The 15,007-nt window shown below is 30.2% G+C and overlaps 1 protein-coding gene across 1 annotated transcript; it reads right to left on the reverse strand.

The window, feature by feature from the left end:
- Positions 1-3,163: 3,163 nt before the first annotated feature.
- Positions 3,164-13,822, reverse strand: LOC148284644 (uncharacterized). The gene is made up of 5 exons (XM_088237150.1): positions 13,756-13,822; positions 12,416-12,598; positions 8,091-9,372; positions 7,334-7,910; positions 3,164-5,787 (listed from the first exon to the last, which is right to left on the reverse strand). Exons 1-5 carry the CDS (start codon positions 13,820-13,822, stop codon positions 4,576-4,578), a joined length of 3,321 nt encoding a protein of 1,106 aa, XP_088093276.1. The 3' UTR covers positions 3,164-4,575.
- Between the last annotated feature and the right edge of the window lie 1,185 nt (positions 13,823-15,007).

Genomic DNA, 15,007 nt, shown 5'->3' on the forward strand with positions numbered 1-15,007 from the left:
GGGGAGGCATTTGCGAGAGAGTGACATTTTTTTTAATTTAAATACCAATTCATGAAAATTCACTGGCATTGCAAATGCTTAAGGGTTAATAATAATGGTCATTAAATATAAAGAAACAAATAAATAGTATTTAGTTCCTTACGGACGGGCGGAATAAAAAAATAGTTCTGTTTGTTTAAAATATAACCAGACTCCTAGAGGAGAAATATTTGAGACTTGATAGCCACTCTCATATTAAAATTCAAATATGGAGATCAAGTGGAGATTACTAGTTACTGAAGCATTTACCTACCATTCCTGTAGTTCTGGGGTCCATTATCGGCAGATTTGACAAAAAATATACTTTTGTACTGTTTTGCTTTATTGACTGGAGACTTTTTAGATTGATGATGATCAAGCAAGATGTTGCAAAAGCTGTTCGTATGTTACATAAAAATGTAATATAAGATATACTTTTATTGGAGTACGTATGTAGTGACTCAAGCACCACTCTGCAAACGAACATATATATATTTTTTAATTTACTGGTTTCTGTTTATATGGTTAATAAAATTACACAATTAATTTTATTTAATTTGTCAACAGACTATCAAACAATGTCGAATTAAAAAAAATCTTTTGTGTATCCTATTTTCGACGCTATGTTTTCTTTTAAAGTTATGTAATTTTGAAATAATTCCTCCTGTGACGTTGCTAGTTCTCATCGATAGAGTTGTCCTGATATTTAAAAGAATAATTATGTAGCTGTCAAAATAAACTTAATGTTGATAAATATGGCCTATCGCAACACATGTCAACGCTATCATTGATTGGTTGATTGACGTCGTTCAAAGAAGTTCATTTTTATAAACCCGTCAGCAGCCGCGCTGAGTATTTTGCTGACGCTAATTTTGAATGACTATTTTTCTCCAGTAAATGCAATATTTTGCGCATGCAGGTACCTTTCTGAGTATTTTTCCTTTAACGTATGAGAAATATGTAACCTGATAGAGACATATAAGATACTCTGAAGTCACTGTAGCTGCCCAAATTTGGATGCTATGTTCAAGCTTAAACAAGATGCTGGTCTTTGAGGCTAGTCTCAGGCTGGAGAAAACTTGAGTCTGTCAAAATCCACGGAAGCATTTTCTGAACAAAAGGGTTGTTGATGTCTGGAATAAGCTGCCACAAAAATTGATCTCAACGGAAAGTCTCATTGGGTTCGAAAATTAACTTAATTTGTTTCGGAAAAGTTAAAGTGCGCCAATTTTTGTTAAAAAGATTTTTTTTTATCCGTAGAAATAAAATTCACTTCATGAATTTATTTGATAATGCTTATTACTCTCTAGACAAAAAAATTTGAACATCGTCCTACTAAAAAAAGCTAGAAAACAATCAAATTTCTTCTGGGTTCACAGAAGATTTGGATGACAATATTGTTTTCTTAGACTGCGTTTGAGAAAAAAAAAGTTTTTCTGCCTTTTTGTCTTCATATTTGTAAAGAAATATGAAGACAAAAAAGACAGTCGTCATGTTATTTTCACTTTACGAGGATGATAATATTGGTGGTACTATCTGGAGCTCACTCAAAACCTGAGTTCATAACATTTTATATTTGAATTGAATGGGGAGTGGATACCATGGACTAAATGAAGGAGGACTATGATGTTGAAAGAATCACATGTCAATGGTCAATAAGAATACTCTTTTCAATGCTTAATATAACCAGAATAAATTACTTAATTATACACTAAGCAGAAGTCAAGTTACTTGGAGATGATTATTTTTTAAAGGTTTATAAAGGTTTATAAATAAAAGGTTATTACTTGAACTTGTAAAACCCAATTAAAAGGACGGCTTTCGATGTAAAAACAAATACCTTGTAGATTAACAGCAAACAATAAAATATTAGTACCACATTCTGATGATGAGACCGAGGCTGTGGTGAGCGGATTTTGTTAAATTTGTCCAAGAAGAAAGAACAGGCGTCAAAAAAAACACGTCTTTGATGCAAAAAAAATATTTGCACTGAACACGTAACATAAATGTATCCTACATGTTTTGAAAGACACTTTAATAATGCTTCCATGGAAAACTTATTAATTCGTTTTTAATAAGTACTTTAAGTATACTACAATAATGTTTCAATGTTAAAAAAAAATAAACCGATTTTTTTTTATTTATTTTATTTTTTCAGAAATACCTAGATTAAGGTATTTGTTTTTCTAAAAAAAGTGGCATTTGGCTAAAAACCAGTCAATAAATCTTTTTTCTTCCATTGTAATCAAAATAACATGAAATTTCATGGTAAAATGTCGTTAAAGACGCGTGAGCATTTTGCTAGCCCGCGTATTTGTTAAACTTTTTTAGGTTCAACTTCTAAAGAGTCAAAACCATTTTTATTATTTTTTTCGTGCATTTTCGTATAACTTTACGATACAATTAAAAATTCTTACTTTTACCGCCCATAAGAAACATTTTTAACGGCTAATTTCCCATAGAACTCAACTTCGTCATTATAATACGTGCATAAATATGTGCCAGCATATGATTTAATATCTTACATTCCTCCATTTTTTGTAAACTAAAGGTGTAGTTTTTGTACACAAGATTCTTTCGAATTCAAAAGGTGTAATTTTATTTAAATTTGTTGCAACAGAGGGAAATAACATTTTTGAGAAAAGAATATGGGAGTCTAGGCATTTACAAGGCTTAAAGCCTGTCATTGGCTGGTTTAAGTGGCCACTTTACTCACTGTGTAACATTGAATGCAACAAATTTAAATATAAACAACTCCTTAGAGAAAAAAGTCAGTCTGCATTTGAACATACTCAAAACATTGTTGGTGTAGTTTTAAATTGTTGAAAAAATAAACTATTGTTTTTCAGTTTGTGACAAAATCAATTCATTTTTATAAAAATACAATAACAAATTTGCAACAAAAATAGAATTGTATTAAATAAAACAATCTCTGTTGGAACTATATAAAATATCTTTGATAAAAAAAAAGTTTTTTATGTTTGGATGTTATTAGTTTTTGTCCTTTGATTGATCAAACGTTTGATTTGAAACTGTATTTATAATTTAATTCAAGAATTTTTTGCTATTATATATAAAATTGGCATAGTAACAAAAACATATTTTCATCCTTTAGCTTTCAATACAAATTAAAAGACGATAAGTAAGGAAGGCACTTTTTATTTCATATAAAAATAATCCAAGTATTTTTACAGAAAATTGTGAAATAATATACAAAATGATAAATTATATATCTTAAATAGGTATATACATAAAATTAATAAATCATCGAATATTAAATGAGAAATACATCGTTTTATTGAATTATGGACAAATATTACCTCGAATAAAACATGTTAAATATTGTTTCATAAAACTATTTTGAATTTTACAGCTAATTTTTTAATTTCTAAAATTTTAATAAGTGTACCTAAATGTTATGTTTTCTTAAAAACAGTGGAATAATTTATTTTTCAAATTTATAATAAAACTTTTATTAATAAAAAAAAATTTAATCAATAATGTTACAAATGATATGTATGTAAGGGGAAGTCTACATTTAAGGTACTTTTTTCTGATACGATATAATAATAAGGGTTTATTTACATAAAATATATATACCTAGCCTAAATGATTTATCATTTTCTTATAACAGTCGTTTCATCAAGACAAAGAATGATTCAAATTAGCAATACGATATAAATATTACCTTAATTACAATGTAAATGAAATGATTTATTTTTAAAATTAGACATGGTTATATTTACAAATGATGCATACATACGATTGGAGAATAAAATATTTCGTTTTCACACATAACATTCGGTATTATTTATTTCAATACATTTTTCACAAGAAACTATTACTTACCAATCTAATGTCCAAAACTATTGTTATACAGTATTTCTTGTGAATAAATCCTTTATGCAATATGTATTGTATTTCAAATGAGTTCTAATTATTCGAAATTTAACGTAAAAACATAAAAATCAATAAAATTGAACGTGAATTTGGTTAATTTAAAAAAAAGAATAATTTAAATGTAACTTTATCAAAAATATTTAAGCGTATTGTACAAAAATTTTAAAAAAATTATCATAAAAATTGGTAAAAAAGTTATTTGGAAGACATTTATAATAAATCACTTAATGACACACTAATTCCACCTACAATTATTGCACTTTACTTGTACGGTATTAACCAAGAGTTGGGTTTATAAAACGACTTCTTCACTTACGTGTAATTCACAAATCAAACACACTCACACGCTGGCGCTGCCGTCCAACGAACAAAGGCAATAAATTTTTCACAACTTGCGAAACTTTATTTCTTACTTTAGCCCGTAAAACTTTATATCTCGCCACTTGTAACTACGACTGTGTGCGGTTATTTATAGTGCACGCGTGTGATAATATATCCCACTTTCGACATATCTGAGCACCGCAGGGTACGTTTACCTACCCCCCTTCAAACACCTCGGGCACTTAAAAGCTACACTGAATGTTAACTTAAAACGTTTGCGCTACAAAACTTAAACTAACGTTGATTGTCAAATACTTTCACGATGTTTGGCTTAATTTAGCCAACGTATGGGCCGTAAGGACCGTAAGGTGACGGGAAGTATCCTGGGAAAGCTTGCGTTTGTTGCACAGGAACGTTAGCTGTAAGATACGTCGTCAACAAAGTGGGAACAACCCTTGTCGAGTAAATGGTTGTGTACGCTGTTTTAGCACCGAAAGTCAACTTCAAAATTTTGCTTTCAGTTGCTGTTACTTCTGTGTGTGTTACAATAGGAGTAGATGTAATTTGGAATGGGTTTTGTTGTTGTTGGAAGAGTGGGTTTTGTTGTTGCTGAAAGAGTGGGTTAATTTGTTGAACCGGAAGTGCTGGCAGCGTACTCAATCCAACTTCATACTCGGTCTTAGTTACTGTTGCTACTGGACGTGATATAGTACTATGTACTGTGCTCTGACCATTGAAGAATGGAATCACATGAGATTCAAAGAGCGTTTCAATTTTAACTACAGGTTTGGATGTAGTTATAACGTTAGGTATTTGAGCAGCAGCTGCGGGGTTTAAAAGCCTCAAAAGTGCAAGTTGCTGAGCTTGTTCCGGTGTCAGTGCAGGCGTAGTAGGCGGTGGTGCTTCTGTCACTTGCTGAACCTTCGGGTTGGAAGAGTGAGCTTTTTTGTGTCTCGGATGGTTATCTGGGAATCTTGACTTATCAACTTCAGATAAATCAAATTCTGATCCAATATTAGCTAACTCAAGATCTGGAGGGAACGATCGTCTTAATTGACCTTCTTCGTCTTGTTCATTATCATCTCCAAACTCAAGTTCCAAATGTAACTCAGATCCAGCTTCATCTAAACGACTATTGAATTCATTCAATGTTTTACTGGGTACAAATTGGTATGCTTCCATGGGTGGTAATGTCTTGGTGGCCGTTACTAACCTAGTAACTGCGTACGTTTGTACCAAGGTAAAACTAGTAGTATTGATGCCGTTGTAAATAACTGGAAGAATGTGTGTTTTAAGCATCGTTTGAGTAGTACTGAATGTTTCTGTAAGAGTTTCTAGTGGAGGAGTTTCCATATCACCAGCAAGGTACAGCGGCGGCAGAGTGGCAATGCTTGAATCTAAGTTGTCTTTATCAAAGTTTGATGCGGTGGCCAAAATATTTTCAGTAAGGGGTTCTGTACTACGGACAGCAGGAACTTCTGTTGGTTCAAATGACTTCTGGAAAGTTGATGTCACGGTTATATACCTTGTATTTTTAACCGTACCAACCTGAAATTGAAAAATAAAGTTATCTTCAAAAATATGTTTGAAAAATGATGCATAAGTAATTTAACTTTTGTGAATGAAAACGATAGGATAGTGTGGAGAATATGTAATGAAATAAGATAGTTATTTATATTTAAAATTTACGTTTGTCAAAAAAAATTGAATGAATGTAATCAGTTTGGCGAATTACCGCCTTTTTGGACAGATTTTTTTTTCATTGTTGCATAATACGGACTTGTTAATAACGTGTGTTTAATTAAGTTCAAAAAAGTGGCAATTAATTCTTTAACTGGTTATTAGGTGGTATGGATGTGGTGTTTTGATACGTCATGGTGTAATTAATTTAAAGTTTCATGTTGATGCCTTATATATGATTAAATAGATCAATCAGACATTAACTCTTTTAACCGATAGTGTAAAGTCAATAAATTAGAACTAAATATTAAAAAATGCAAAATAATGTCATTTCATAGAACAAAACAACCAATTTCCTTCGAGTACCTATTAGAAAACTCCAAAATTGATGCAGTCAAGCCCATCAGAGATTTAGGAGTTGTTTTGGACTATAAACTGACATACAACGAGCATATAGATAATACAGTAAATAAATCACTGAAATTACTCGGCTTCATTAACATAATATCCTCTGATTTTACTAATGTCCGTACAATCAAAACTCTTTATTGCTCAACTGTTCGCCCTCTTCTAGAATATGCATCAGTGGTCTGGTCTCCATTCTATGTCAATCGCATAAATCACATTGAATCAGTCCAACATCTAATTAATTATTCTTATGCTGAAATAGAGTCAATGTTAAATATTTCTAGTCTACAAAATCGTAGAACTAATATTTACTCCATACATATGTTCGGCATACTAAATGGTATAATCGATGTTCCATCATTACTGGGACAAGTAAAATTCAATATTCCGAATCGTAGATTGAGAAACAATGAAGTACTGTTCATCGATCAGCATAGAACAAACTATGGTCTAAATTCTCCAATGACCCGCCTTTGTCGTATTGTTAACTCAAGACAAGATCTGGACTTTTTTGGTTTTAGTTTACAACGATTTAAACGAGCACTAAATAAATAGTCCAGATCTTGTCTCGATGTCCCTTATGTTTGTTAATGCTTCTTTCTTTTTTAAAAATGTTTTAAACTATTCTTTTATTATAATATTTAAACCTTATAAATTGTATACATGGACAATGTCCGTTAATAAATAAATAAATAAATACAAAGTTAACCCTTTTTTAATCATTAACTATTTTACAGTCGAAATAATTTCCAAAAATTTTCTTTTTTTTCTGACTTTAGTTTAAATTAATAACTAATTATATTATTTATAGTGCCAATGAATCCATTTAACATTATAGAAACAAAAAACAATTAATAAAAATCACGTCCCTATAAGCTTTGCCCCACTCGCTAAACTAAAAACATTTTAGAGTCAAAATAATGTAGGTGTTTTAGGATTGTGTGTTTTAATTTTTAATAATATTCTATAAATAAACCAACAAATACTAGATAATATAACGCAGTACCTGGAATGTATAGGGAGACTTAATTGTAGCAATCTCGAAGTAAATATCCTTAAAATCAGCAGCTGTTGAAATTTCCACCTTGATTGTCTCCACTGGTGGTGGTTTATCGATAGAGTTTTCATTCGCATCCTCATCTAGAAGAGATCCTGGTCCATTGTGGGAACCAGACAACTCTAAATCTATATTGTCTGACCGTGACTGAGGATTCACATAATTACTATCATCTGCGGTAGATGCTGATGCTGGAGTAGTAGGATCATCGTGACCAATGATTTTCTTGATCTCAACTCTTGGTTTAGCAGTTGTTTTGTATTGCCATCTTCCTGGAGCTCTATTGAGCTTGAATTTATAGAGACTGGTTGATGGAGAGCTATTATTTTCTACTGCAGAAGCTTGGACTCGAGGTTTGTATCCTCTACGGGATGCAAATTCAGATTGTGGTGCAGTGGTAATGGCAGATTTAAATGATCTGCTTGACTTTTGACGTCTATTGGAGTAAGATGCAGTAGAGGGTTCACTAAAAACTGATACTGTTGCAAGTTGAGCAGCTGAAGATGATGACCTACCATAACGGTTACTGAAATTAAACACATGAAAAAAAACTAAATCAACTAAAATTAAGTAAGATCAAACACTTAAAATATAACATCTTTTTTAAAAGGCTTATACATAGTTAATTACTATTAATAATACATGCATTATTGCATCTTAGGAAATCGTTAAACATGTTTCACACTTTATATTATAAAGAAACTACCTGAAAGTTTTTTGCTGTCCATGTCCAATATTTTTATGTTTCTTATTAGAATGAGGTCTGCTGGGTGATGGTTTATTCTGAACTTCATCATCAGTATCTACTGGTGTAACTTCTTGTGCCTTATGGCGATTTTTGAAGCTTCCTCCTGGAATAGCAGGCCTCCTTGATGGGCGAATAAGATTTGGACTATTGCCAAATAAGTTTTCTAGAGGGAGAGATGTTTCTTCACTCAGTGAAGCAGCTGGTGTTGGTTCAAGTGCAAATCTATTATTTTTAGCTAATGCTGGCGCAGCAGTTTTTAAAATTCGGAGAGTCGAAGATGGAGAGATTTTAGGTTTGGGAGCATGTCCTTTGAAAACATGACTAGTACTGTGAAGAACCTGGGCATATTTTCCAGATATAACTGTTCCAATAACGCTTGTCTCATGTACGGTAGTAAGCCCTTCTTTTACTACGGTGCCTCCTAACTTAGTAACTAGTCCTAGAGGGTGATCATCATCATCAACAATTTTTTGAGATGAAGGAGTGTTCGATCTTGGTTTGGCATGTTTTGGCTTATTGTGACTCTTTGAAGGTCTAAGATTAATAACTTTATATGTTTCTTCAACAAATTCAGAAGGTTGTCTGGACAAAAAGTCGTATTCGGGATCTCCTATATTATTATTTGCTACTAAAATTGGTGGGTCATCATCTTCATCATCTGAAGACAAAACTTCAACCACACTCGCAAATATAGGTTGAGTTCTAACTGAACTTGGAGATATTTCTTCAATTATTTCCACTTTGCTAGATAATATTTGTGGGACTGACTTTGCAACTACAGATGATCCACTTTTTACTTCTACTTTAGATACAATTTCTTTTTTAGGTGATGAAATAGCTTTACTGCCTTGTTTGACTTCAATTGTTGTAGACAAACCTTTTTTTTGACCATTTTCTATAATTTTAGGTAGCATTTCAATCTTTGAACCAATTTTCTTAGAAGGTATGGCGGAAGAGGAAGCAACTATTTCAATTTTACTAGATAGTATTTTGGGAGCTTCATTTACTACGCTGGAAACAACACTGACAACACTTTTGAGTTCTTTTTTAGGAGAAGGTTTTGATGAATCACTCACAACATGAACTTTTAAAGAGGCTTTCTGGTTTTCAGAGGTTTCAATTTCCCCTTTTTCGGCTGGTTTTGGTGCAGGTTTACTTGGTTGAATTTTAATGACCTTTTCTACTTGAACTGGGGGAGTTTCGACAATTGGTGCTGGTGTAGTCTCAAGTTTAGGTGCATCTGAAATAATATTAAACGTATATTTAGTTGTTGTTTTAGTATTTTTTAATTAATGATATAGATGGTTTAACTAAAAAAAAATAATTTTTCTATTAGGTGTGTAAAGCTATTTTTTTAATGCAATATAATTCACAGATTACAAGTAAACAATAATATTAGAATACATTATTTTATTAACTTACAATCAAACATTTTTTATTTAACGTAAATAACATTTTGAATGATTAAAATGATTATTTTAAATAATGTCTCTAGTTCTATTTTTAAAGAATTTGAATAAATTACTTTAATTAACATCCGGCGGTTCTTTTTTTACTTTTATTATTATTAATGAGTATAATTGCAGGTACAATATTGTAAATTTAGGAATAACTATTGTCATTTATCTGATTTATTTGCTTCAGGTAACTTAAGGGTACTATTACATTTCACTTAGATCAAAGTAAAACCGATACGCCCGGTCGCCGGTCGTGGGGAGTTTTCATGAAGTCTGCGTTCCAAGTAATAAAATAATGTGATGAAACTGCTGATTGAAAAGATTATATCATATTTATTATATTTTACTTATTTATTTATTATACGGCACAAGTGCCTTTTACAATATATAATATAATGAGTTAGTTAGATATAAAAAAAAAAATAAAGCAATACTAAAACATTGGTTTAAAAAGAAAAATTAAAATAACAAGAAAAATATTAATTCGAGTGTATGTATGTCATCATAAAAATGATATAAGAAGTGTGTATATTATTAATTAAAAATGAGTTAACATTAGATCATTAGCATAAGAAGCTTTTGCAAATTAATTGTTAATCGTTACTATAGATCATCATAAAATATTGATTACATTTACTAGATGTGTAAAAGTAGATATGTATAGAATTTTAAAAAAACATTTACTTATTACAAAATCAATTAATAAAAAATAAAAAAAAGATAAAGATGATTTGAATTCACAAAGACTCGAGATAAAAATGTCTATATGAGAGGTACATACATTTCCTGGTCTGTGTATACGCGGTATAAGTAAGTGACAAAGATAATTTTAGGTTTGAGAAGGGTGACAATAATATATAGTATTTTGTCTAGTTCTACATGTTGGTATATTAATATTGATTAAATCCAGAAGTTCGCAACAATCGAATTAAGAATAAATGATTTTATTAAAAATATTAAGTCAGTTAGTATCCTACGATCCTACAGAGTAGGTTAATTCTATATACATAGTATTGGCAAATAGTTTAGGTAAGGTAGGTTAATTATATATAGTATACTAATTGCTATGAAACGCAAATCAGAGTTGACTTTTTTTTAACTAAGAAACTTGAAATTCAACTAAAAACTACCTTAAAAAAGCACAAATCAATTCGATGTAATTAAAGTTTAAATTAATTACAAAACACTGCCTTAGTTCTTGTATGAAGGTACTACTTGCAAAGCCGGCAAAATCCACAATTAAAAAAAAGTGAGATATCAATTGAAATTTATTCAAAATACAATTTTTTACAGTAATTTTAATATTGTCAGTCAAAAATACCTTGAACATACAAGAACTGGGGTAGAAAAAAGTAAAACAAAATACACAATTCGTTATTGAGTATCATTAATTACCAAAAATGTAGAATTATACTAGTAAAAAACAAAGAAATTAAATGATTAGATTAGATATACCGAATATGAAATATGTCCCTAATGATAGATGATAGTGTTTCTAAAAAACTAAGAAAGAACGCCCTTTATAACCCAGGATACACGCTTCTCCACTAACTGGCCAAAACGCTTCATTACACTCTCAAATGCCAGACACACTTAAAGAGTCAGAGACAGTGATTACATTTTTGTGCCTTACCGATTTGATATTTACGTAAATTGCATTTTATTATTTTATTTAAAAAATTTACTACATAATTATCAATATTTTACTAATCAACTATATCAATGTTGAAATTTTGCGTGTTTATGGTGATTTAAAGTTAAATTCACATAGGATTATTTTGTAAGTATATTTATTTGTATTGATCTTTTACCTAATATGGGATATTTTGGCAAAGTTAATATAGAATAATCCACCAAATTAGGTGGATTATTCTATATTTGTTTCTAATATGGAAATTCAGGTAGAGATAAATAAGAATAACTTTATAGTATCCTGGTTCCAGACTCTTTATAAAACAGAACTTGAAGGGTTGCAAAAAAAGACACTATGAAAAAAAAAAACAAAATTAATGACGATGGATGGATCTTGTGCAAAGCTTGTCATTATTGAAACCACGTCAAGTGCTCGGGGGGCGATAAAAGAGATTTGGTATATTATTATTGTATTAAAAATATTTTTTAAAATGGAATCTGATAATAGGAGAATACTATTTCAAACACATTTTTTGTTTTGTTTTACTTTTTGTTCAAATTAGTATTATTCATTTTTGAATCACAACAGGACAAACAGCAGAGAAACACAATATTTAACAGTGAACTACAGCTCAAACCACGCAGACTTGAGAAAAATCACATTAAATTTTTGTCTTCTCACCGAGAATTGAATCCGGAACCATCCGTGCGTGAAATAAGCGTCTTTACCATTTCACCACGCAGGCTACCCGATGAAGTTTGTATGTTTTAAAAAAATATTTCCATGATATTTTTTATTACATGACTATGTTTCTTGATAACAAAGATTTTTTTCACCTAAACTATTTTATATTAGATACATCTTTTCTATATGTCGTCGTTGCCGGGAGTCGAACATGAGATTTATCCCATGTTAGGCAAACGCACAACTGTTTGTGTGATCCTGTGATCAACACGAGACAGATTTATCTTTATTCAACTTTCCATCATAGTTCCTGGACTGGTGCTTAAAGTCTGACCCTGATCATCTTACCTTTTTGTTTGTATATTTCAAATGTCATATAAACTGCGATTACAAGTACCAGTACGGTGTTTTATGCACCACTAGGTGCTGATAAAACAATGATAATGCTTATTATTATAAAATTTAAAAAAACTTCATTAAGAGAAGTAAAAAAATGATATTTCTCTTACCAGGAGACGGGGATGATTGAGGAGAAAATACCATAACCGTATTTCCTATAGTGGTTGTGAAATCCAGGAAGCCGTATACAGTCTGCGTGATGAGGTCAAGTCTTGGAGCTTCTTTGGGAGGAGAAGGTAATGATGGACTGGCAGCGTCCACGTATACCGGACTTTGGGCGGTAGATGGCGCCACTGGAAAAGAAAATAATGTTTTGTTATTATATGCAGATTTGGAGGAAAAAATATGGTCTAGGGTCAGGACACATTGAATGGTTTGATTGATCATTTTATTCAATGTATAGCATTCGCCTCTTTTCTCATGGATGAACAATATGAGCGTTAGAAATAAATAAATATTTGGAACTGAGGGATTCTGAAAAGCTTAAATTACGCTTTTTTTACAACTTAATTGAATTAGAAATTTATTGAAATTGTAATAGGTAAATTGAATAAAACTACTCCGATTTATTATAATTTAATTTTGATTACTATTTTATTTCCACGGGGCACTGGAATATTTAAAAATATATATTGACAGTTTAAAATATAATAATATTCAACAACAAAAAAGAGCGAATATAATACAAGATAAAAAACTATTCAATTGAATTATATAAAAGAAAGAAAAAAAATATAGCTATCCGTAAATCATCAATCAAAACAAGAACAACCTATTTTACAACCACTTTTGTAATTAAAATATCATTTAATTATTTTTTTTATTAAATACATATTTTTAAGTCATACAATGAAGGTACTAATAAGAAACTTGTTATTTTCCCCTTGTTCTTAGCAATTGATCATTATTCAATAAATAAATAATTTATATATTATTAGATATTAAATATTTGAGTTGAATACTTCAGTAATATTTTCATGTAATTCAATCCGAGAACATTGAATAAACAAAATCATAATGATCAATTTTCATAAAAAATGATAACACTTTATGCCCTCGGTAAAAAAACAAATAATATCTTGTATTCCTGAATTTTTTTATGATAAACAGATTTGTTTTATTCACATTAAGTCCATAAAAGCCATTATTGTATGTATTGTAAGATAAAAAATCGAAACCATAACCATAAAAGTATTACTGTTAATGATATCAACTAGCTTCGGGCATTAAAAACCCATTTTACGCCTTTGGCAATGAACTTAATTATAGGGTCATAGTTCAGCGTGGCAAGCATAAAAATATCGGTTAATAATCTCACGTTAATCAATAAGACTTTTGTTAACCCGTAATCAGCGCAACAATCACCATGATTTAAGTTCGTGATATGTCACAGCTCCGTGATATGATTGTGTTCAAACGGAGCGCAATAAAACTGGCAGCAATTGCTTACTGGACCATTTGGCATTGACCCGAGATTTGCAGAACTTGTTGGTAATGTGTCTTGACTTTGATTTCATTGTTGTCAGTTAACCTTGTTCTAGTATTTACTTCATCAGACTCGTACCGACATTCTAAGATGCTTCGATAATGCCATTTAGTTCTGTGACATTTTGTTCAGATATCTTGATTGAGTTCAAAGGTATAAATCTGAAATGAAACCCTGACAATCTACGATGACCTAAGCGCGATTATTTTACTGTTCCTTTCAATTGTAATTTATTCAAAGAACGTAGCTATCTACATAACTGTCAATAAACTTAATGTTCTTTCCATATGTTTTTTTTATTAAATAATATAAACTTAGCTTAATTAATGCATTTATTTAAAATAACATTAAAATACACTTCATTTTATTGAAATCCTTCAAATATAATTATGATTCTGATCAGTTTCAACAAATTTATAAGAAAAATGAATAACTAAATCAAATGTCGAATTAAAATGAAATAATAAGTAATTACTACTAATATAATGACAGAGATAAAAAAATATTTAATCGAAGGGAATATTCCATTCTTTTTTATGTAATGAAAGGGAAATTAAAAATTAACTTTTTTTTTAAAATAAAGCGATGAGAATTTTACTAAAAAAACTATGCATTCTTATGTAGAAAGAATGCACAAAGAAATTGGCTTGTAAAAGTAAAGCAGCAAATAAAACATAATGTAGCAATTTTTATGCATAAAATAATTAATGGGATGAATTAAATATAAATAATAAAAAAATTAACCAACAATGTTATACATATGCAACAAGGGATAAAAAAAAGATTACCAATGAGGAGAAAAACAGAATCTCAAAACCCATTGTACGAGGGAATTAAAGCTGTACAATGAGTAACAATGAGTAACAATGAGTAACAATGAGTTAAGAGATAGAAGAAACAGAAGGAATTGAATTAATTAAAATCGATTTGAAAAAATATGTTCTTGAAAATTTTTGAAAAAAATAGTAACATTAATAAAAGTTTATATTAGTTCATAAGATGTATGAACTAACTAGACAAAGCATTAATTAGTAAAATAAAATAAAGAAGTCCAGGTATTTACATGCATTGGCATGCCTCGACTTCTATATTCCCTATCTATAAAATGTTTTTCATCTCTGTTGTAATATGTTTATATTAATTACTTCTAAAGGGGGCTGAATCCAGTTCTTGTCTTAAAAAATATGGATAAACTCAAATTCTTATTTAGATTTTT

The sequence above is a fragment of the Micrasema longulum genome, unplaced genomic scaffold (genome assembly GCF_059751315.1).
Source record: "Micrasema longulum isolate JH-2025_06_02 unplaced genomic scaffold, ASM5975131v1 h1tg000101l, whole genome shotgun sequence".
NCBI lineage: Eukaryota > Metazoa > Arthropoda > Insecta > Trichoptera > Brachycentridae > Micrasema > Micrasema longulum.

What these genes read in the sequence shown, in the direction of transcription:
- LOC148284644 (XM_088237150.1), bottom strand. Translation starts at nt 13,822, where the DNA reads ATGAAATCAAAGTCAAGACACATTACCAACAAGTTCTGCAAATCTCGG. An exon ending in GGTCAATGCCAAATGGTCCA is followed by an intron (nt 12,599 to 13,755) that starts GTAAGCAATTGC and finishes TTTCTTTTCCAG; the next exon opens with TGGCGCCATCTACCGCCCAA. An exon ending in AGTCTCCCTATACATTCCAG is followed by an intron (nt 5,788 to 7,333) that starts GTACTGCGTTAT and finishes TTTCAATTTCAG; the next exon opens with GTTGGTACGGTTAAAAATAC.